The sequence below is a fragment of the Protopterus annectens genome, chromosome 10.part0 (assembly GCF_019279795.1).
Source record: "Protopterus annectens isolate FY-2018-M chromosome 10.part0, PAN1.0, whole genome shotgun sequence".
Classification (NCBI taxonomy): Eukaryota; Metazoa; Chordata; order Ceratodontiformes; family Protopteridae; genus Protopterus; species Protopterus annectens.
The window spans coordinates 1,644,524,544-1,644,549,346 of record NC_056744.1 but is presented as its reverse complement, the minus strand read 5'-3'; the positions used below and the strand labels follow the sequence as shown (position 1 = coordinate 1,644,549,346).

At 38.7% G+C, this 24,803-nt stretch overlaps 1 protein-coding gene across 1 annotated transcript in view; it reads left to right on the top strand.

Moving 5' to 3' along the window:
- Positions 1-24,803, top strand: part of LOC122813840 (zinc-binding protein A33-like) — a 111,013-nt gene that overhangs the window by 47,601 nt on the left and 38,609 nt on the right. Inside the window, exons 2-3 of the mRNA XM_044086374.1 lie at positions 14,181-14,276; positions 15,923-16,156. Coding sequence (XP_043942309.1) covers positions 14,181-14,276; positions 15,923-16,156 — 330 coding nt within the window. The remainder of the gene's footprint in view (positions 1-14,180; positions 14,277-15,922; positions 16,157-24,803) is intronic.

Below are 24,803 nucleotides of genomic sequence, written 5' to 3'. Positions count from 1 at the left end.
AAAGAATAAGGATCACATAGTCCCTGGAATATGGAGCTGGCAAAGCTAGTCCTGGACTTGGAAAAGGGGTTTGGAATGCTTTGTAAAAGTATGTATGGAGGAACAAGCTGCATCTCCTTTCCAATATACCATCATAAATGCCAAGGCTCTTGTAGAATGTGCCTTTATACTGCCTGGAACTGATTTACAATGGTGGATTTAACAAAAGGCAATAGGTCTTTTTTGACATGGACTATCCTTTCTTCTTCCCATCATAAGAAATAAATACCTGATCTGCTTTTCTAAAGGACTTCGTACTGTCAGAATAGTACCCGAGCTGCCTGGGGACATCTAGAGTATATAGAGTCCTTTCTCACTGGTTCTGAAGATCTATACAGAACACTGCGATATTGATGGCTTGATTAAAAGTAAACTTTGAAACAACCTTGGGCATGAATGAGGGATTTGTTCTTAATGTGATCCTATGTCTATGGAAGACCAGATAGGGTTGACCCACCATGAGATCTTGCAACTCAGATTGTCTTGTAGATGACAGAGCAATAAGAAGTTGTCTTCCATGTGATGAACCTTTATCATCCTTTTGATCTGGTGCAAAGGGAGATACAGGTAACTTTTTCAGCACAAATTTAAGATCCCAGGAAGATACCACCTATTTTCCAGGAGGCCTTATATGTAAAACTTCTCAAGAAACTGTTTTACCAAAACACAGACGAAAGGGAAGGATCCATGAGTGGACATGCTGAAATGGCTGCAAGATGTACTTTGATAGAAGAGTAGGACAGGCTACAGGAAAGTAACTTACACAATTTGTTTCAGAATCAGTGGTACATAATCCTTGCTGCGGTCCTAGCTATTGGCTAGACACCAACTAGAAAATCTTTTCCAATTGCCAGTGATTTTCTAGTAGCAGGTTTTTTTTGCCTTCTTTATTACCTGCTGCACGTCCTCATGAAAAGGGTGCCTAAACGGTATCAAAACTGAGTCAGCCACGCAGTTAGTTGAAGTTGTTTGAGATTAGGATGTATCAAACTCCCTCATCTTGTGCGAGTAGGTCCAGTCTTTGAGGAAGTATGTGGTAATTGCCCTTAGCCGATTACATAAGAAAGGAGAACCAAAGTTGCTTGGGCCAAAAGGGAACCACCGCAATGATTTTTGTAGAATCATTTTGAATCTTCAGAATTACCCTGGATATCAGTGGAAAGGGTGGAAATGCATAAAGGAAAATTTCTGACCATGGAATGAAAATGCATCTTTTTTCAGGCTTGCTTGCAAGGAGTCCTAGAGCAGAATTAGTTCAGTTGTCTTTTCTTTTTTTATTTTTTTGAAAGGAGGCAAATAAATGTGTTTGAGGTGTTTGGCACAACTGAATCTCCTGGAAGACCCGTAAATCAGTTTCCATTTCTGAGGGTACGTGCTGGTCCTGCTCAGCTTGTCTGACACTATATTTTGCTTAGACAGAATGTAAGATGCTTAGAGGGTTAAGGAATGCAGTTGGGCTGCCACTCAGGCCATCATAGCCAGTCTACATAGAGAGTGCGACCTTATACCCTCCTGCTTGTTTATGTACCACATCACTTGGTGTTGTCTGTAATCACCTGAAGAGGTCCAGGAGACCAAAGATGATGAAGAGATTTTAAGGCATGGATCACAAATGGATGTCTCTTTGACATTTATGTGTTTTCGTCTGTCTGAGGAATTCCACAGGCCTTGCACTTTTACCCCCATAAAAACTGCTCTCCCTGCAAAATCTGTGGTGTCTGTATTGCAGAATGACTTGGGATCTGAGGAGAAAAGATGAGACCTGAATTTAAGGCCATGTGCTGACTGCAGCATTGCAGTTCCTGTTTGACAAAGCCCAGAACTGGAATGTAAAAATCTAGAGAATGATGATGTTTGGTCCCATGTGTTCTATACAAACTATTGTATTATTCTCATGTGTAATATGGAGAAAGGAATCATGAGAGTCCTAGAAGTCATAAACCCTAGAATCCTGAGGTATTCTCTTCTCACAGATAAAAATCCATCTTCTTCTATGTAAGAAGTCTTTTTTTTTCAGAAATGTCTATACTACTGGCATTTGAGCTGTACCCATTGTCTGTCCCATAGTGAATGGCAGGCAACAGTATGATGAATAACAGGCACCTGTTGATAGCGGTCTTAGTTGGAAATAATAGCTTGTCTGTCTTTGTTGGAAATAATTGCATGTCTGCCTTCAGTACATCACAGTGGTATCATAGCTGTGATGGGTAGCATATATAGTGACACTCTCCAGAGCAAGATGGCAGGTCTTTCACCTTGTCCCATACGTCACACCCACAGAGCCACTCCCACAGTCACTGCATTGCCTTTTATGGCAACATCACCATCCTGTCTTTGTATTCACAACCCTCTACCCAACTCTTGGCCGTGGCTGCATAGACACTGTTCACCTGTACATGCACCCAGTAGGGGCATTTTAGTTTATATACCTAGTCAGCAGTATTCTGGTACCTGTAGGACTGATCCTGAGACACAGAATAGTAATGTCCTTCTGTCTGTCCTTGTTGCTGTCCTTTTTGTAAATGTTTATGTTGTTTTCCTTTCTATCCATTTATTTTATCATTTTTTGCAGCATTTGCCATGGCTGTGCCTGTTGCACAACACCAGTCTGTGCCCTGCCGTCAGCTTCATCTTTCTCCTACCAGCCCTTCACCCTTTCCAAGCCTGGTTCCTTCAGGTGACAAAGCGGCAGGGGTGACTTGAGAGTATCTCCAGTGTCTTCTGGCTTTCATTTACTGGAGGAGAGTGGTATAGTTCCCCCTAGTGGCACTGCCATGCTATCATTCTTTATCACCCTGCAGGAGTTGGAACAGGTGGTGGGAGAGTTCATGGACTAGCACCTTCAAGCCCACATAGGTTCATAGGTAGGTACTAGGCTATCTGCTCGAAGGCATTGATAAGCCCAGCCAGAATGTGTTGGCTTTCGCCGCCCCCTTAGATTAGTTCCCTGTGCCTCTGTGCACCAGAGCCACTGAAATAATCCCCGGGGTAAACTTTCTGTTTCCCATCCACTCGTCAAGGTTTCTTTTGAAGAGTGCTAGCAAGGAGCTCTGCCTAATGTAGATTGGAATCTTGTTCCAAAGCATGGGAAGTCTCTGGGACAGGAATCTATCCCTCCAGCATGTCCTATTTATTGTTGTGGTGAGGTTTAGATCCCTAGAGTGTGTGGTTCGAGGGGATAAGGATTTCTTTAGGTGGAGCATGTCCATCAATTTTGGGTTGGACATGGCCTTATATGTCAGGCAGAGATCACCTCTGAGCAGGCAGTATGCAACCGAGTACAGCTGGAATTTCTTCAGTCGAGCTGCATAGGGCATCTGTTTGAGGCCAGTGATCCTCTTGGTGAGGTACTTCTGTGGTCTTTCCAGCTGTTGCAGGTGTCTTGTAAGGTACATCCCAAATGGAGCATTGTACTCTATGATGGGTCTGATGAGTGATGAGTAGAGACAATGACCTCTTGATCTGGATGCAAACCCTTTTGTGATTAGGTGGGCCACATAGAAGGATTTTCTAACCACTTTGGCAATGTGATTATCAAAGGGGAGATTACTATATACTTGGGTCCCCAGATCCCTTATTACGTTTTCCGCATTTAGGGGACTGCTACTTATGTGGTAGTTTGTGGGTACTTTGTTATTTCCAAAAGGAATAACTATGCACTTTTTGGCATTTAGCTTGAGGCCATGATTTTAACACCAGGTATCCGTCTCAGTGAGACCCTTTTGGGGGATGTCTGTGTCAGCTGGTGAGTCAATTATAGCCCCTAGTTTGCAGTCGTCTGTGAACTTGGTCAGCCATAGTCCTCCTGTGCTTGTCTGTACCTCTGAGAAGTATATGCCGAACAGGAGGGGTCCTAGGACTGAGCCCTGGGGAATGCCACTTGTAACTGGTTTGGAGTCAGACCTAGCTTCCGCAACTCTCACCATGTGGGTTCTGTCAGTGAGCCAATTGCCACCCCATCTTGTGACATAGGGGTTTATGTTCAGGCTGGTGAGCTTGTCTATAATACCAGAATGGGGAATGGTGTCGAAGGACTTTGTGTGGTCTAGGTAGGTTGTGTTAACCACCTTTCCCTTGTCTATAGCCTTGGTAACGGTCTCAAAGATGTCCACCAGGTTTAGGAGGCATGATCTGCCCTTAACAAAGCTGAACTGGGTAGGGTCCAGTGTTTGGAGGTTCCCAATGTCTCTGTTAATGAGTTCCATGATGATACACTCCATAGCCTTGCAGACCAAGCTAGACAGGCTTATAGGGCGATAGTTCCTGGGGTCTGTTGTGGCTCTATCTTTGTGGAACGGAATAACCGTTGCTGTGCACCACTCTATGGGTACGTAGCCTGTGGAGAGGCTGAGTTTGAACAGTGTGTTTAGGTGAGGGGTTAGTTTGTCTTTGAGCTTGTGTAGGATGCAGCCTGGGACACCGTCCGGTCCCATTGATGCTGTGTTTTTGGCTTTGGAGAAGGATATTTTAACCTGAGTGTCTGTGATTTCAGGGGCTCTACATTCTTCGGTATGGTTATGGGCCCTTTTGGGGGTGAGAGGGGGGTGAAGTTTGCACTGAACCTGTCTGCCAGGATGTTGACAATATTGGTTGGTTCAGAGTATTTTGTGCCATTCTGCACTAACTCCAAGCAGATCTGAGCATTGCCACTTAGATTCTTGACATAGCTAAATAATGCCTTGTAGTTATCTTTGGAGTCCTTGGCAAGTTTTCTTTCAAAGCTCGCCTTGGATGATTTTATGAGGGATCGTAGTTTCTTGCTGATACTGATTAGGGATGTCTTCCCTTCTTGGGATTTTACTCTTTTCTGTACTAGTTTCCTCCTTCTGTTGTATAGCTTGTTTATGGCAGGGGTCCACCAGACTGGTTTCCTTTTCTTGGAGGAGTGAGTCTTGGTTTTGCTTGGGATAGCACGATCCATGCATTCTTGTAGGTGCCCGTAGAATGCATTAGTAAAGGATTTTGCAGCTTGGACAGCATTATCCTTTAGCATGGGGGCTTTGAAACTTTCCACCTCCATCTTAAGTAACGTGAAGTTTGCTTTTGAAAAGTTTTTCACGGTGGTTTCCTTGTCCGGGGGTGGGGGCAGAATGTGGATATCCAAAGTGATTTTTTATGGTCAAATCTAACCAGCGAGGGGTTGACCTCCAGTGTGGAACACCTGTTGCCCATGTTGGTGATGACCAGGTCCAGTATGTTGTCAACTCTGGTGGGAGTGTTGACCAGGTGTTCCAGGGCGTTTGAGTTTATAAATTCTAGGAAATGTTGGGCAAGGGAGTTAGTACTTGAGTAGTTCTCCCAGTTAATGTTTGGGTAGTTGAAATCACCCAATATTAAGGTATTTGGTAGGACCTTTATGTTACCCAGTGTTTCCAGAAATGCGGAATCGGGGTCCTGGGACATGGTGGGTGATCTGTAGCAAGCTACAAATTGAATTGCAGTTTTCCCCATTGTTAGTTGCACATGGATAATCTCTGAAGAATCGTGCTGTGCCACTAACCTGGAGGTGTGGGTATCCTTGATGACTATGGATACTCCCCTGCCTTTTGTATTTTGGTCCCGGTTCTGTGGCCGAAATGTGTGGTATGAATTGTAGCCTGGTAGTGCTGGGGTGCTCTTTGGAGCCTTAAACCAGGTTTCTGTTACTGCACATATATCGATTTTCTCCATACTGAGGAGTGCCTCGAGTGCGTGCATTTTGAGGTTTAGACTTCTGGCATTGAGTAGTATTACCGTCAGATTTTTGTTACTTGTGCTATTTACGGCGGTGGGTTTGTCTTTTGAGCCTTGCATAAAAAAGGCAATATGGGGGTGGCAAGAGCCTTGGCCAGTATTCAAAACCCTAACTGTGACAGGTGCAAGCCGTCTCTAGCGAAGCAGCGTGGCTTGTCGAGCATGTCATCCCAGGCAGACAGACACTGGTCCCCTTTGAATGACACCAGAAACTTAGCCAGTTGTTGAAATTGATAATTTTTTCTTTATACTGTGGTATCATTCTTGGTGAGGGCAGGATGTTACTCAAGGTCAATGTCATACTGGCCTGGGCTATGTGATCAGAGAGCTCTTCCATGTCTCTTTTCATGTAGTCCAGGGAGGTACGGCTCAGGTCATTCACACCAACATGGACAATGACAGAGTCTTATTTGTACTTGTTCTGGAGTGACCTGAGTGCTTGTGTTATGTGGCGGATCCTTGCACCCTACAGGCAGCTAACAGTAACCTTCTCCTTATTCAGCCTAGTGAGTGGGACGTCAGTGTGCCGGACTATAGAATCACATATTACTAGTATGTTGGGTATGTTATTTTGCCTTGAAGGCTGTGATTGCATGGCACACTAGTTTTGTGACGTATGTGTTTCATGGTTTGTGTTGGGGGTGGAGGTTGCTTGGATGTCTGCTTTGGAGGGCTCTGTTGCTTTTGCACATTTTTATTTAGAGCCTCCGAGTATGTTTTTGTGTATTTACGTGTGTTATTTACCGGTGCTGGTTTAATGGGTCTATGTGAGACTGGTGGTGTGATGCCAGTATTTCCCTTCTCCTCTTGACTGGGACAGTCTTGGGTTGAGAGAACTTAGCCTCAAGTTTGGCTGTATAATTGCATCTCTCGCATGTATTAGTGTTTGGTGGTAGGAGGAGAGGGTTGTCTGTGTACATGAGACAGTTGTTACATTGCCTCAAAATGCCCTGATTCACCAGTTGGACTGGAGAGTACACCTGAAACTGCCCTTTGGACATGCCTGGGTAGGTACAGTACACTGTTTTACTGAATGGCTGGTAAGGTCGAATAGAGAGCCTTGTCCTTCTGTAGTGCTAGGGTTTATAAGTGCTTGCTATGAGTTTTGAGCAAGTGCCAGGCTGAGAAATGAATGGCTTGAGTGCTTAAGTTGAACGTTTGTCTAGTTCCAAGGGAAAAATTGAAGAGGAGACTTTGTGGAGCTGGGAATAGTTATACCCTAGCTAACCAGCGCTGTTCGGCATGCAAAACCTGGCAAATGCAGTTTTTATAGCAGGGAAATGAAAGAGATAGAAATTAACCCAAAATGGACAATAAACTACTACTTTCTGACCTGAAACCACTCCTCTAGGGACAGATAGGCTGCTCAAAGCTCCCCTCTCTGACAGGTGAACAGAGAAACTGTCTTCTATCCAAGTAAGGTATGGGCAAACACAGAGATTTGTAACACAGCTGTGAATTCAGCACTAACCTGAAAACTAGACTATACTAGCTTAGAAAGGCAGGAAGCAAGTGTGTGTGTGTGTGTGTGTCTGTGTGTGTGTGTGTATATATATATATATATATATATATATATATATATATATATATATATATATATATAGATTATATATATAAAATCTATCTATCTATCCATATATATATATATATATATATATATATATATATATATATATATATATATTTTTTTCCCCCAGAAAATAAAGCAGATACAATAAAAAAAACACTTTAAATGCGCATAAAAAGATGCTTATTGTTTTATATCTCAGTTCAGAGTTGTAGTCAATGCCCCTAGTAATAAAGCAGGAAGAAACACAAATACAGTAAAAGCAGATGACTAAAGTGCAATTTATTTATATTTATATATATATATATATATATATATATATATATATATATATATATATATATATATAAACAATAGAAAACGAACAATCTGATTTAAACAAGTTACCCAATTAACCAAAAAATTAACGAAAAAAACTAAACTGAGCCCTGTTCCAGCAGTCTTCAATCAGACAAGTTCTAACTGCACACATCCACTACTAGGGTGCAGGGGAACCTTCTCCAAAAAAGATGGCCTGGATCAGTGCTCAAGTGTTACAAACAAAGCTGGTTTCAGCAGGCCTGAATCTGGTCCTATGCTACAGTAACAAGGCGCACCAATTTCAGAAAGAAACATTTCGAATAAGCAGGCACAATAAGCCTGTGACCAGAAATTCCCAGCTCAGAAGGGCAGAATCAAGCCTCTCCTCCCACAAGAGTGCAGACCACAAACCTTCTTAATGTAGAATAACTGGCTGAAGCCCAAGTGCTTAAACCAGAACTAATACACTTTTTGAATAGCAGACACTTAGCTTTCAATCAACAATTCCCAGCTTAGAAGGATGTAAGCTACCTGTCCTGCCACAACAGTGCATACCACAAACCTTCTTAATGTAAAACAACCAGTATGAAGCCCAAGTTTTTAAACCAAAAGACTTAGAATAACAGTTACAATTTAATCAGGCTACTACCAAGCAGTAGTAAGTGCAGCAGAATAAATAAAATTGAGTACTTTTAAGAAGAGGCAAAAAGCAAAATAAAGGCACAAATACAGTAAAAGCAGATTAATTTTTTTTTGTTAGTAAAGTCCGAGGAGAGAGGAAGGAAGAACCTAAGTGGGTTGGCCTTCTCAAAACTTCTCTCTGTATTATGTAGAGTGAACACTAGACTCAGAATATGATCTCACTGTATTCGGTTAAGTGAGCAAATGAGATGGACTCAGGAGGAGTGTTCAAATACAGACTTACAGGAGGGGCGGGCAATTCCAGAGCCACCAACACTAACACCAAAACAAGAATAGGGAGCGTGGGTGGGGACAAACAAGAAGAAGAATAAGTGCAGTTGTACAGATTACAGAGATATTAAATCAAAATGCAGACAAAAAATGAGAATAAACACTTATCTTATATGTGACCACCTGGAGTGGGTCTTTGTGCAGCTTACAAAATCACACTACAGCCTGGCACTGCAGTCACCACAGTCTGAGGCAGGGCCAGTGGTGACAGCAGTCACAGTAGTAACCAAACTTTTCCTGGGTCTTGCCCAGGCAGTGTGGTGTCAAGAGTGGGGTATCCACCCTGCCCCCCCATTCCTGGTATTCTGTTTTCATCATGTCACCTCCATCCCTGTTGTCTGGTCCTTCCTACCACCACTTGGTCTCCCTCTATCTGTATGTTTTTATATATGAATTGTGACCCCCTTTGTCAGCATCACCCCATTAGTCTTTGCCTTTTTTTTATGTTTGTGTGCCCCTGCTTCTGTACCACTACACTATTTACATGCACAACCTCCGGTTACATCCTTCCCCATCCACTTTTTGTAAAAAGAAAAAAGGCACCACAACCACAAATTTTTCTGACTTCCTTATAATTCCATTTCCTCCCAGTTTCAATTAATAAGAATTAAACGTTGGAAGCCATGTATTGTGGTTTCCAGCCATTCCCATAGCCTTGCGATATAGTGAATGTGCTCAAACTTAGTCACATGTATGCTACAAGGTCTCTACTGGTGTTGGTATAATTCTCAGCCACAGTCTCACACAAAGCTCTCCCCACCTTCCCTGTCATGTCCATGAGCAGAGTTCTTAACTAGTTATTGTTTGGGCCATGAGATTCAAACTTAATTGATAATGACCTTTGAGCCGCATCATGCCCCTTTGCATCTCTGCTGTAGCCTCTGTGCAGTTGCAGAAGCCATGGTTTTGAATCCCAGGGCAAGACCACTATTTATTTAAATATTGTGTACATGTAAACAGAAATACAAAAATATGTATGCATGTTTAACCCCTTCACTTTTCTGTAAGTGTACTGGGATATTTTACATCTTCCTGAACAACCAGCTCAGGCAGACTCTAGTTTAGCACCTCAAAGGAATATGCTACCCCTCTTATGTTACATTAAGTTTTAATAATTCATTGCCTTTACATTTCCTGTATAAACTCTTACATAACAGTTTATCCATTCTGAAAATGCACATTATATTATTTCAGGACTGACCAACATACAGATACAGGTTTCTACCCACATTTCTTGATTTCTCACCACTAATTTTTGTGTAATAGCTTCAGTTCTGGGTTGACCTGTTAGATGTAATGAAGAAAATTGTTTGGTCTTCATCAAACTTGATGTTTTTACAGAGTAAATCGCAAATGTAGAGTACCCTGATGTTTTATACAGTGGCTTGTTTCTAATAATTATATACTTTTTTTCTATATCAAGTAAGCAAGGACTAATGTTTGTTGTGTAGTATTACTAATCTGCTTGTCACACAGTCATATTTCTAGAATATCCGTAGACATTAAATTGTATAACGTATAACAACCAAGGGTGTCCCTCTTAGTACTACTCCACACAGACCACGAAAACACTGGCACTTGTAGTCTACAAACTCACTTTTATTCAATACACACAATGTTTAGCGCTTTCATCTAAAATCATTAGACTTCTTCAGAACAATTCAATACCATTCCATTCTTATTTAAATACTTCTACTAGCCTATCATCATAACTTTTAATTAACATGTCATTAGACTTTTAAAGTGCCAGTGTGCTATTTTTAAAAATGCCATCTTAAATAAAACCATATTTAAAACTTGAAATACATATTATGTGTTATTAAAAAATAGTATACATTTAATAAACATTATTGTGCACAATTTAATAAATATATTAATAAAAATAATTTGTTGTTTCATAACCCTTTCTCTCAACTAGCTTCATTTTTTAAAAAAGGCTTAACAGATATGTGGTCATTAATACCTGGGTAGGAAGAAGCATTTAATTTGATTTGCCATCTGGCTTCCTGCTCACCTAATTTCTTTTTGATGCTCCCACCCCTTGGATTACCTTTAACTGTTTCTAATATTCCAAACAAAAACCCACTGCAGCCCTTGTTTTCTGCTATGTGCCTCCATAGGGCATTATTAACATCCTTTCTCTTTATGCTATAATAATGATCATATATTCTTTGCCTGAGGCACCTATCTGTCTTGCCTACATAATAACTAGGACATTCTGTGCATTTCGCTAAATAAACAACATGTTGTGTTCTGCAGTTTCCTTTATTATACCTAATAGTCGTATGGTTTGTATCTTGTAATACTGTGCTTGTCTCACTTACTATGTATTTGCACTGATTACATGAACCACATCTTGTAGTCCCTCTCTTGTCCGTCTTATTGTCGAATATTTCCTTTTTCCTTTCTAATTCGTTCTTTATATTAAATCCATTCCTGGAGACAAATCTAGGTAGATTTCCTACTATCTCCTCTATATTTCTATCTGTCTTTATAATATTCCAATTTTTGGAAATAATGTTTTTTATCTCAGCACTCCAGGGGGTATATTGTATAACACACGCTCTAGTATATTCCATTCTATCCTCTATCTTTTTATCAATTACCTTGTTTGTTTCCTTGAGGGGACCTTTTCCTATCAGTGGTATGTATTTCCTACCCCATTCTTTTTTTACATATCCTGTGACATCTTTAACCAACCACCCTGGGTACCCCCTCTGCCTAAACATGTCTCCTATGTAGTCTATTTCTCTCACAAAATCTTGGTAATCTGATGTTATCCTAGCAGCCCTTATGCATTGCCCTTTAATTATGCTTCTTTTTTGGCTCATAGGGTGGCAGCTAGTGTATTCCAAGTAACCATTACTAAATGTTTCTTACCTGTAGATTCGTGTCTTTATTTTCTCTTTTTCTACTGTAATGTAAGTGTCTAAAAATACCATAACTTTGGGATCTGCATTGAATGTAAATTTTAACCAACTGCACCTAGTGTTAATATACTCTTTGAATTCGTCTAATTCCTCTCTTGTACCAGTCCATATCATAAAGACATCGTCCAAAAATCTGTAGTAGCAAGACATTTTAGTATACCATTTGGTGTTCAATATATATTCTCTTTCCCAATCGTAAAGATAGAGGTTTGCAAAAATGGGGGCACATGCTGCCCCCATTGCCACTCCTCTAGTCTGTACAAAATACTCCCCTTCAAACAGGATATAATTATATTTTAAAATTATTTCCATAAATTCCAAAATAAGTTGCCTCCTGTCACCGGTCAAGTAATTTGCCTTTTCCATACAGTTTTCCAACCTACTCAGTCCTTCATCTTGGGGAATACTGGAAAAAAGGTCTACTACATCTATTGTTACCAGTATACTTTGAGTTTTAACCATTTCATCTCTGAGTCTCCCTAGGAAGTCCCAGGAGTCAATAATAATATGCTCTATAGAAGTATATATTGGCTTTAGCCACTTGTCTATTACCTTCCCAAATTTAAAAGTTTTTGACCGATTCCCAGATATTATAGGTCGAAAAGGAGGATCTAATATGTCCTTATGTATCTTGGGAATACCTATTATTGTGCTTATAATAGGATTTTCTTCTTTTAGATAAGTATATAATTCTGTATCTATCCTCTCATCAATCAATAAATCTTCTAAATATAAATTAATTTTATTGTATCCTAAATTTACCTCATTTCGAGAGGCTGTACAGTAATTTCCAGAATTTAATAAAATTTCATTCATTTTATTTTTGTATTCTTCTTGGTCAAAAATAACCACCCCACCCCCCTTTGTCCGGTTTCATTATTCTTAACTTTTTGTTACATTGTATTTCCCTTAATACTTCTACCTCTTTAAAATTCAAATTGTACTTCACTTTGTCCATGTTAATTTTGTTCCAATAACCGTATAAGTCATCAATCACTATTTTTTCGAACATAGCTAAGGTAGGATTAAGGGGGGGGGGTGGTGTATACACTTTTTTTCTTAAATTCAGTACTAGTCACATTTTTGTTTTTGTTATTAAAAATCACAGCTAAATTTAACTTCCTAATATACTTCTTAAAATCTATGATAACATCTTCAACTTTGAATTTCCTGACTGGAACATATTTCATTCCTCTACTAAAGAGGGTGAAGTGTTCTTCCTTTAAATCTAAATTGGTGTAGTTATGTATATAAAATTGTTTATAACCGCTGGTAACAGTATTGTATTTTACTATCTCATCTTTTCCCCTTTGTCCTGTTGGTTGTTGTATTCTTCCATTCTTTTTCTCTGACACACATTTCCTTTGTGATACCTTTGGTGTTGTTTTCTGTGGGGTCCCTCCCATCCTATTTCTTCTTCTAAAAAATCATCTAATTTATTATTTTTACCATAATTGTTGTATTGATATCTATATTTATTACCTTTTCGGTCCCCATTATAATTATCACGATGGTTCTTTCCTTTCTGCATACCTGCCGTATGCCATCTATATGCAGTACCTTTAGTATATTGTTCCAGGTCCCTCTCATACTTTTTACATTTTCTTTCAAATAGTACAAGCACAGTATTACAAGATATAAACCATACGACTATTAGGTACAATAAAGGAAACTGCAGAACACAACATGTTGTTTATTTAGCGAAATGCACAGAATGTCCTAGTTATTATGTAGGCAAGACAGATAGGTGCCTCAGGCAAAGAATATATGATCATTATTATAGCATAAAGAGAAAGGATGTTAATAATGCCCTGTGGAGGCACATAGCAGAAAACAAGGGCTGCAGTGGGTTTTTGTTTGGAATATTAGAAACAGTTAAAGGTAATCCAAGGGGTGGGAGCATCAAAAAGAAATTAGGTGAGCAGGAAGCCAGATGGCAAATCAAATTAAATGCTTCTTCCTACCCAGGTATTAATGACCACATATCTGTTAAGCCTTTTTTTAGAAAATGAAGCTAGTTGAGAGAAAGGGTTATGAAACAACAAATGATTTTTATTAATATATTTATTAAATTGTGCACAATAATGTTTATTAAATGTATACTATTTTTAATAACACATAATATGTATTTCAAGTTTTAAATATGGTTTTATTTAAGATGGCATTTTTAAAAATAGCACACTGGCACTTTAAAAGTCTAATGACATGTTAATTAAAAGTTATGATGATAGGCTAGTAGAAGTATTTAAATAAGAATGGAATGGTATTGAATTGTTCTGAAGAAGTCTAATGATTTTAGATGAAAGCGCTAAACATTGTGTGTATTGAATAAAAGTGAGTTTGTAGACTACAAGTGCCGGTGTTTTCGTGGTCTGTGTGAAGTAGAACTAAGAGGGACACCCTTGGTTGTTATACGTTATACAGTCGACTGGTTCTACATTTTGTGATTTACTAGACATTAAATTGTGTTGTACTTAATGACTGTAAAGCTAAAATATATTGATAATTTTGCTAACAACGATGGATGCTATTAATAATTTATGTAAACTGATTTGCCTTTTAATGGAAACAATGTTTTTACATTTATTACTCTTTGTGATTTGTGTAAAATATCTTCAGCACATCTTTTTCTTCTTTAGCGTCAGCTGAAAAAATCTCAGTCACCAATAAAATGCAACCTGAAGATACTCCGAAAAGTGCAGAAACAACAGATGCAGAAGATTTTCAGTGTCAGAGTAAGTTAAAAAATAAGTTTGTTGTCATTCCACTTCAGTTTAAGACAACCTAAAAATATTTGTATTGTGTTGTGTGATGGTGCATAGTATGAAACTCATCACACCAGGGAGGGTCCCACTGCCAGGTTGTTATAATATTGGAAGTGTTGATAAGTGCAGTGGTCCTTTTTCTGGGTTATGGTGGCTTTCTTAGGCTTTAAAAATTAATTCAGATTCACATGAAAATGAAAGAACAACTACAATGCACAGTTTTACCTCTCAGCGACTGCCACATTTTTGGAACAGGCTGCCAATTCATGTGAAACGGAGCACTTCTATGACACTGTTCAAGAACCTGGATGAGTGGATGGGGCAGGGTAAATTCTTATCAGGGATAGCGCTCATAACCCTCCTGGATGGGTTGAAATGGCTAAGCTTAAAATGACCTCCAGGTCAATAGCCTAGTAATCTCCTATGATTCTATGATTACATGTTTTTCAAATGCAGAATATGAAGTTTATTCATTTCTTAAATGGGAGGGCAAGCTGTTTCCAAATGGGCCATTTTTCATAACTGGACTGCAGGCAAAACATCGTTTAAAATACATTTGTATAGTACAGTCCTAACTAGACTAAGAGCAGAAACCTGTTGTGCCACCTTGGGGTACAGAGTTCTCCAGTTAGTTCATCTGTAGTTTTGGTCATGAAACAAGAGCTTTGTTAACGTTCACAGTTTGGTAACAATGAATACGATCAGTGTAAGTCTCACAGAGATCTTTAATGAAGTCACCTGCTAAACATTTGAAAGTGAACGATATTCACAGTAACTGTAACTGAAGTGAAATTAACAAGGTTGCACCTGGTTTCACTTCTGCTGTGAAATCCGTGGGAGTTGTTAAAAGAGGATTGTTAAGAGAAGAGAATCTTTGGAACATTGAATGTACTTTGGTGTGTAAGACTAAAATGCTGCTTACAACAGAAGGAAATTAATGACTAAAATAAGATAGTAGGAGGTGGTACAAATTTTGGTCCTGCCAAAATGGTCAGTGTAACCTGTGTTAAGTAAACAAAGGAAAGGGACAGAATAAATCTGATGAACCTGCTAATATAACAGCAGGTGACTGTATAAAAATGTCTCTATGTTGTCAGATTTCATCATGCTTCATGCATTGTCAACACTGCCAGATTAACGATTTTGAAACTGGCTATGAAAACAGATCTGTTCTAACATTTTTGGCTTGTATGCATTCAATATAAGAGAGCTTCTGAAAAGACTCACTGAACATATTTTGTTTTTACCATAACAAACATGGCACATGACAGGTAACTCCACATTGTGATTATCAATGTCACCTTGTTTTATGTGCATCTTATTGTGAGATTCTTAAGCCTCCTTCTAGGGTTGATCTCATGTAAAGTTCAGGAATCCACCATGTGATGGATCATGCTGGGAACAGTGCAGTAATTCAATGTTTGGGAGGGAAAAGTCAGTGGAGTAGGGGAGTTTATGGGGGGGCAGTACATCAGAAAGGTAAACGAGATCATGCACAAATAAATAAAACCGATATTAATGAAGGACAGCATATGGAAAACACCTTAGCAGGTGTGTGTCTGATATTGAATTCTGTAATCGTTCAAGTAGTTAACTCTTCACACGCTGTCTTCTAGGAGAAATCCAGAGCTCTGGAGCGACATATCAAGTCAGAGTTTGCAAAATTGCAGCAGTTTATCCAGAAAAAAGAACAGCAGCTATTACAGGAACTTAAAGCAGAGGAAGTTAGCATTGTGACAGCAATGGAGGAAAATATGAAACAAATCTCTGAAGAAACAAATGCACTTCAGGAAATAATGTCTGACATTCAAGCCTTGTTGGAACAGAAGGATTCTGTGGATTTTATAGAAGTAAGTGCATTCTGTAACCCAACCTTTGTTGTCTGTAATTCAGGATACATATTCACCAAGTGGAGTAGAAGATGCATGTAAATATAAATCATGCCAATTAAGTCTTGCCACCTGGGCTGCTTGTTGTCATTGTTAAAGTGACTGTGTGTATAACAGGTATTACCTCACAATTCACTTAGTTTATTAAAGTTGAGCAGTCTAAACTTCAGTCACCATTTTAACCTCCCCAACTCAGTCATAGTCGTATCATCCTCTTCCTTCTTAAAGTCACCTTTAACAACTCTAGCTCCAATCCCTGTAGAACCCTGATGTACGCTCAGTGCTATTATGTGCTTGATGTATTAACAAGAGCCCTTTACCAGAGTAAACATGACACTTGTTGGTAAACCTTCTTCAAGTCAGGATCTAGTTGGCACACTTGTGCTTTGATGGCTGTTTGACTGACAGCAGATTTGACAAGTGCATGGTGCTGATGGTTGAGCAAGTCACTGTCTGGGTGGCTGAAATAAATGGAATTTGTGGGAACAATACACGCAGAATAATATTCAGGAGGAAGAATGAGGTTTAGGAGAAGGCAGGAATTGAGTGATCCTGCCTGTCGTTGCGCGGGTTTCCTCCGGGTGCTCCGGTTTCCTCTCACATCCCAAAGACATGCTGTAGGTGGATTAGACAGTCTCAATTGGCCCTAGGTATGAGTGCATGCATGTGTGTGCCTTTTGTGGAAGGTTGGGCGTCAGACTGGCAACTCGACACTGTAAAACTCCACTGCCAATCATTAGCGGACAGGTGATCCGCTGTGGCGACCCCTAACCGGGAAAAGCCGAAAGAAGAAGAAGATGCAGTGCTGGACTGAACGACCATTGTTATAATGAAAGAAAACTTGTAATTTTAATGTGTGTGAATGGAAAACATTTTAACATGGTTTGTTTTCTATTAGCATATGAGTGTTTATGTCTTAAGTGATATTTTAATAAAGATGTTAAAAATCACAAGCCTGGAAGCCATTATGCCCCTTTGTTAAGTGGCAGTGGTTAACTTGGAGTTAATATTTTTTTTTAAGTAAATGGGTGTGAGGCTTCTGCTCACTTGCTTTGGGGAGGGGGGCTGTATGTGAAAGAGTTTGCTGTTAACAGTAGAGAAATCAGTCTTGATGGGTCAGTACTAGACTTGTTCTAGACTTATTAGATGTACAGTTACTATAGGTATGCTTTAACCTGTCTGTTCCATTTCACTTTGAATTATAACAAAATAATATGTTATTATTCTATGAAAGAATAAGATTTGCATCATTATTAAAATCCAAGGGTATAAAGCTCAACATCCGAGTTTGAATCCTGTCAAAATGTGCAATGCTAAACAACTCACTTAACTTCCTGTTGTTCTTGGGAAGGGGGGAGTCAACCCTTTAATGGGATAACTGGTTTCAGAAGGCCTTTTATTAGTTACCTGGAGTTTCATTAAGTAACTACATGAGTATCTACATTTACACACAAACTAGTACACTTTGGGAATATAATTTTGAATATATGTTGATGAAAGCATTCATGTTGCTTTGGTGATGTAATGTTGTTCTTCACTGAGACAGAATGTCTCGGATTTCTGTCTTCCTATCTAGAGTTAGTTCTTTGCAGTAAGGGCTGTGCAGCACCAACACATTACAAGATCTGAATTACCTCATAATCGCTGCCTGTAGCATTTCCAGATATTCTTAAAAAGTTAACAACTCTCTCTAAAAACAAGAGTTCTTGTTCTATTTTTTATTTTCTATCCAGTAACATATAGCCTAATTCATGGTCTCATCGGCAGTTTCATAAAGGTATGATCTACATTCTTAGTTTAAAAATAGCGTCTATATCAGAACAGTATCTGTATGTTACTCGAGTAGATGAGCTTTATGCTTCAGTCGAAAATTCCCAGCCTTAAGGATTTGCTGTTACTGAAATACAGCTTTTCCAGACCCATTGAACTCAGCCAGTGCAGTTTCTTGCTACTTCCTGTTTTAGCATGCTTAGCTAACAGACATGGTGGTTTTGGCAGTATCTGATATGCTACACATTGTCAGCTTGTTGTCCTTCAGTCCTCCACTGTTCTTACAGATGCTTAAGCTTGTTTTTATTAAAGATATTTTGAGTGTCTTAGGACTGTCTGTCACTGCCTTTTGGTTTATTGTCCGTCCTTAAAAAAGGGAGTGGGTTAACAGACACAGGGGTTGCGTCTGTTAGCCCCTTTTTCACAACAGACTTGTATTTATTTACCTTAATAGGACTGCAGGTAACTAATAAAAGGCCTATTGAAACCCATTACCTCTTTACGGGGTTGACCCTCTTAGCATCAGGAGGTACTTGTGTAGTTTTTCAAAATCAGAGTGTCTGTCACTAAGTCAGATCGGCTGCATCACTGCACAAAACCTCTGCTTCAGACTTTTCAATGGCTGTATTTTCACTCTCTTGTATCATATACACTTATTACTGGAAACTTGTATATTACCTTTTTTTGTTGCGTAGCAGTGTTCACAAGTGAAGCTTTATGAATCACTTCCTGTAATAACTAGAAGTAGACTAGTGTGCCCACTGTTTTCCAGATGACTGTTGCTTCCTGATAACATGACAGTGTCACTTCTTCTGAATACAGAACCTTCTTGCTTGTTTTGTTTAAAAAAAAAAAAAAAAAATGACAATTTTAACATTTATGTCATTTGACAAAGAAATTGTGACTAAAGAGAAAATGAGCAGAAGCTGTCAGCTTTGTGTTTTATGAAAGTGTTACCCCACTATTATTCCGTATGCTGCCATATTCCTGTAAACAGGTAAATGAAGATACTGGGGGTAGAGGGGTAGGGAGCAAACATGTTGGTGTGTTCATGACTTGGTGTGTTCATGACTTGATAACTATCAGCTGAAGGGCGAAGGTAGGGCATAATAACTCCCCCAAGCTTGTACTACAAGTGATTGGTGAAACCATTACCTGAAGATGGCAACTGTAAGTTGTCATAAATGGAATTTAAATATGGGCATGTAGGAAGGAAATGGCAAATGGAAGAAAATTCACAGTACACCAACATGGTTGTACCGGTCTCGGCCAAAGCCTTCTTCAGCAACCAAACTCGATGCAAAAAATATTAGTGCATAACATGCTATCTCATTTTTATCTTGTAGGTTTGGAGTGCCCTCTAGTGTACAAAAGAATAATACAGAATTAACAATACACATAATGCAAATACAATTGCCTGAAAATAACTCAAAATAAAATATAAATGTGAATACATAATTTGAATAGGAATGTTTCATAATTGATCATTCAACCCAGGGGAAAAGAGAGCCCCCAATTTAATGATCCACATTTTTCTTTATAGGTCACAATTTCATGTAGTACATGGGATTGCTTGTTCTGAAGCCTAATATGGTCAATGACCATAAAACTAAAAATACCCGTCGAATGTTTTGAAATATGTTTGTACAAAGAGCTAGAACCCTTTTTGTTCTTGATATCACTCAGGTGTTCCCCGATCCTTACCTTAAAAGGACTGGACGTTTGTCCAACATAAAATGCTCGACAGTTACACTGGGCCAAATAAATAACCCAGGTAGTATTACAATTAGCAAAGAATGGAACATTATATACCTGTGGACAATTGTGTGAAGTGAAGCTCTGGGATTTTGGCACCCTAAAACAATGGGTACAATTGCCACATGGATAACAGCCCAATACTGATTGGCCAAACAAACTGGTTTGTATGGTTAAACGTAAACCCTTTTCATGCACTCTCTTATAGTGACTAAATAAGAATCCCAATGACAGCCCTTTCCGAAATGAATAAAGACACCGATCCCCTATATAGCTATTCAGAACATCATCTGATCTTAATAAATACCAATGTTTACAAATGATGTTCATGAAACTGTTAGTATTTCTCCCATAAGTTGTAACTAATCTGAGTATTTGTGATTTTTGAGAATCTCGAACCCTATATGACAGTAACTCAGATCTATCTTGCTGATTCGCAAATCGGCTGGCCCTAGTGATGTCACTCCCTTGATAACCCCTGTTCTTAAACCTAGATATAAGATCACTTTTATAATGGTCGTATGTGGAAGAACTGGAGCAAATCCTTTTGACACAAAGAAATTGTGACTTTGGGATATTCTTGATGACATGTTGGGGGTGGAAGCTTGTAGCATGCAATAGAGTATTGAATTGTGGAAATTTCCTAAAAATTTCACTCTCTAGAGTGTCCAAATCAGTTCTTTTAACTAAGACATCCAAAAACGTTATATCAGATCTAGAATAAGTCTACTTAAATTCAATACCCCATATATTGCAATTCAGATATTACAAAAATTCCATAAGGAATTCTATATCTGCTCTCCACACCAACCAACAGTCATCAAGATATCTTCTCCATATGTCCATTTCATTAATATAAATGTTCTGACTAGTGTCATATATTACCTGTTCTTCCACATAAGCTATGAATAGGTCCACATAAATGGGGGCAAAAGATGCCCCCATAGCAGTACCCTGGAGTTGCCAAAAACATCTATCTTTAAAATAAAAGATATTATGAGTCAGGACCTTTTCTGCCATGCAAACAAGAAGCATATTAAGACCAGGCTTATATATGTTGGCCTTATCCAGCCAATATTGCAGGGCCATGAGTCCCACCCAATGGGGAATGTTGGTATACAAGGAGGTGACATCCAAAGTACATAGGAGCCAATCCGATTCCAATTGCATATCAGAAATGATAGAGAGAAACTGGGTTGTGTCCTGAATTCTAGAACGTATAAAAACCAAAAGTGGTTTTAAATATAAAGTGAGAAATTCAGACAAGGGCTCATTCAGATAGCCCCTGCCTGATACAATCGGTCTACTGGGCGGTCTTTTGGGATCCTTATGAATTTTTGGCAGAAAATAGATATACTGCTTTTTGGGATAATCTACCTTCAAATGATAACATACTTCTTTAGTAATAATGCCCTCATGTTCAGCCAAATCTAAAAAGTAGTCAATATCTTGTTTAAATTGCATAGTAGGATCAACATTCATTTCTTTGTAATGAGTGCTATTACAGAACTGACGTTCACCTTCAGCTTCATAGTCCTCCAAATCCTGAACCACCACAGCTCCCCCCTTGTCCACAGAGACAATAACAATTTCCTTGTTGTTAATAAGATTATCTAAACATAATCTCTGCTGTTTATCCAAATTATCCTTCACCATATCCTGTTTATTCAAATGTAGATGTAAATCATTAAGGACCGCATTTTGGAATGCTTGTACAATGGGTAGCATAGGTGGCTTGAATTTGGAGGACCTGAAGCGAAAAATTTCTCAACTCAGAAGCACACACCTCATTCCCCTCAGAACCATGAAAAAAAAATTTTAAATTCAAACTATGACAAAAATTCACCATGTCCTGTGCAAAATAATGCTCTTGGACAAAAAAAAAAAATGGGCACAAAGCTTAATCCTTTATTTAAGCACATCCACTTGTTGTTCATTCAATTCGACAGAAGAAATATTGTGCACATTATTAACTTTAGAATCTAAATTTTGGTCATCCTTTAAAGAATTTCCTCAAGACCCTTGTGTTAGAAAAATATGTAATAACATATGTGTGTAATGCTTATTTTAAATAAGGGAAGATTAACATGTTTTTATTCTATATGCAGCATTAGTTCTATTTGAAACTGAAATACATGCTTTTCTGAAATTGTGCTTTCTGACATTGCAAGATGCACTCTGACCTAGTTTGCTAGCACAGCAAAATACATGTTTATGCCTTGGAAATGTACTGGAAAGCAGGTGATTTTCTGCTAGGTCATGAAATTAAATGGAGAATAATAATAATTTCTGTAGATCCATTCATTAAGAACAATAAGCTCTGTTCATGCTAATGAAAAAGTGCACAAGCTGCAAGATAGTTAGATACTATAAACAATGAACTGCTTCAGAAATCTGTACTTGCATTGTGCTTGAATTAGCCATAGTACCTAGACTTGTAACATCACATAGCAAGAAAGTTATAATTGACCGGTGGTCGTCAAGGCCATCCTGTTTACTAAAAAATCTTTTTTTAAACTTTGAAGAGTCAGCTAGAAATGTGAGAAACATCTGTAAAGTAATAGAATTGTGAACTGGTGATCTACTACGTCAGTCGTAGTGGGCAATGTCTTGAAAGAAAGGTATAATAACTGTGACACTTCCTGATTTAGTCAGACAAACTCTGTAACTGCATTTTTTGTCTCCTTGCGCAAGAATAAAGATACCTGAACTGAACCTTATGCTTTTGATCTTTTAAAGTATTTTTCTCTGACACCTTGGCATTTGTGGTGCTTCCTCCACCCTCGTCTCTGGGGCTTATGCCTAAAGGGATACCCCTGGCAGAACTTGACTCTAAATTATTCTTTTTAAGAACAGGGGAGACCCCAGTGTGGCCGTCCTTCCAGTCCGTATTGGATGAAGAGTCTTCACCTGATAGCGTTGACTCCCTACTTCTTTTTTTCAAAATAGATTTGAGCCGGCAGCTCTCAGTCTCTTAGGGGTATCTACGGACATACAAAATTTAACCCTAGGACGCATCTCAAAGGGCTTTCCTCTGTCATAATCCCCAACATCTCGGTGAACTTCTAAATCTTTCTCTCCTTAAGAGTTGAATCCAAAACCGCCAACTCTTTGCCAAGTTTGTCAATACTATCTTTATAGCACGAAAGTGTAGAAAACCCATCCATTGTTTTACTAGCCACCAGTACACTGGCAGCTTGTTCCACCACCTTCCTCTCATAAAAACTGCTCAAAATATCCACAAAGGTCATAGAAACCTGTTGTTGGGCTTCTGCCCATTGTGTTAAAAGGCACTCATCCGGCTCAGCCACCATGGGCTGTAATCTGATTCTTAGTCCCCTTGGAAATATTTTGCTACGTTGATATGCCCTAAAAAGCTTTAAGTGCCAAACATTTTTCCGTAGGGAAATCAGATCCTTAGTTAGCTTAACAAAAGCCAATTTACAATCTTGAGTGGGATCCTGGACACTATGACCAGCATCAATGTTTCCAGAACCCAGGCCAAAAATGCACAGGTCCTCTGAGTCTGAAGAAAGACCCTTAATGATAGTTGCCAATTCCATCACTGACCAAAACTCCCCAAAGGGCCAATAAGTATCCACCAAGATTTTTACTTGTTGACAATTAAATTAGTTTTGCAAACACAATATGTGTCCAACAATCCAAGGGTTGGAAAGTCAATATATACTCGAATATAATTCTCCAAATCAATCCCAGATATTAATTGGCCCAAGCAATCGAGATCGCCACAAGCCATTTCGAACCAAAAATGAGAAGACGCCACACTGGAGAAGCCATCAGCAGGAAACAAAAGACCAAAAGCATCCAAGTAACCCCTGCACGAACGATCTCGATTGCTTGGGTGGATGTGAATACTAGCCATTTTTTGGAATTGGGATGCTGTTCTTCTTTTATCAGGTCTATGGTATTTCTACTGAATTTGTGGATTTTTTCACTTTCAGTGGAGTATATACTTTTTATATATCAGTTTGGGATCATTTGTGTCGAGGAATAGAGCGGATCCATCTTTCAAGCTTGTTCTGGACTTTTTCTTATGGTGGGGACAATTGTTGTATTTTACAATGGTGACTATATGTGTACGGTTCACTCTTTTGCTTTGGGACATTGACATGTGAATCATCTGATTTTCGGATATCAGCAACAGTAATGTTTCATCTTCTAGCGACAATTTTTTTGTTGTTTTAATTATGGAATATGTTTGGAGATTCTCCTTGTTGGACATGTTGAATTATGATATCGGAAGAGGTTTTGGACATTAATATTGTTTATTACCTTTGTAATATTATGTTATAAGGGTATATTAACATGTATACTCTGTTTATGAATGTTTTTTTTGCTAACTTTTAAGGTTGGCTTTTGTTCAGGCCTACTAATCCAATAGACATTGTCCTTGATTAGTTTTCTATAATTTAGGCTGTATGCTTGATTAATAGGACAAAGTAGTCTTTGGTTGTTTTGGTTATTTAAAAATAATATGGTTAATTTGAAGGGAACTATATTTTATCTTATTTTTTTTGTGTGATGTTTGACAACTGGCAGATAATAAGTGTGCCCCCCCCCTCTCTATTTGTGAATTATGGGTTTTTCCCTTGGTGCTATTTAGTAGTACTAGTTAGTTTCATAGGGGAAGTTGCAGATGGATAGGACATTAGGTTGGCCACAGATATGTTATGAATAGTGACAATTCTAGTCTTATATGGTTTAATTGATTTGTAATCATTGTATGGTTGATTTATGCCTATTCTAGCGGGGTGAGCTTTTGGATTACTCGGACAAAGCATTTATTAATATATAGGGTTAATTATATGTACTTTTTGCCTAAGCAACACTGACCAAATGTATTTTTATTACTGTCTTTTGTAGGTTTACAATTGGTTTTGGCCCATTTTGGTTACGTAGCGAGATATTGAGCCTTGGTGGATAACTATAGGCTTGACATGCTTTTTCCCCCTTTTTTTGGATTGGGGATGCGTGGGGTTTTTGGCTATTATTGTACCCATTTGGGCCAAGGTTCTATTGGGGTTGGTGAAGTGAATTATCTTATTTTCATTTCCCAGTGCTC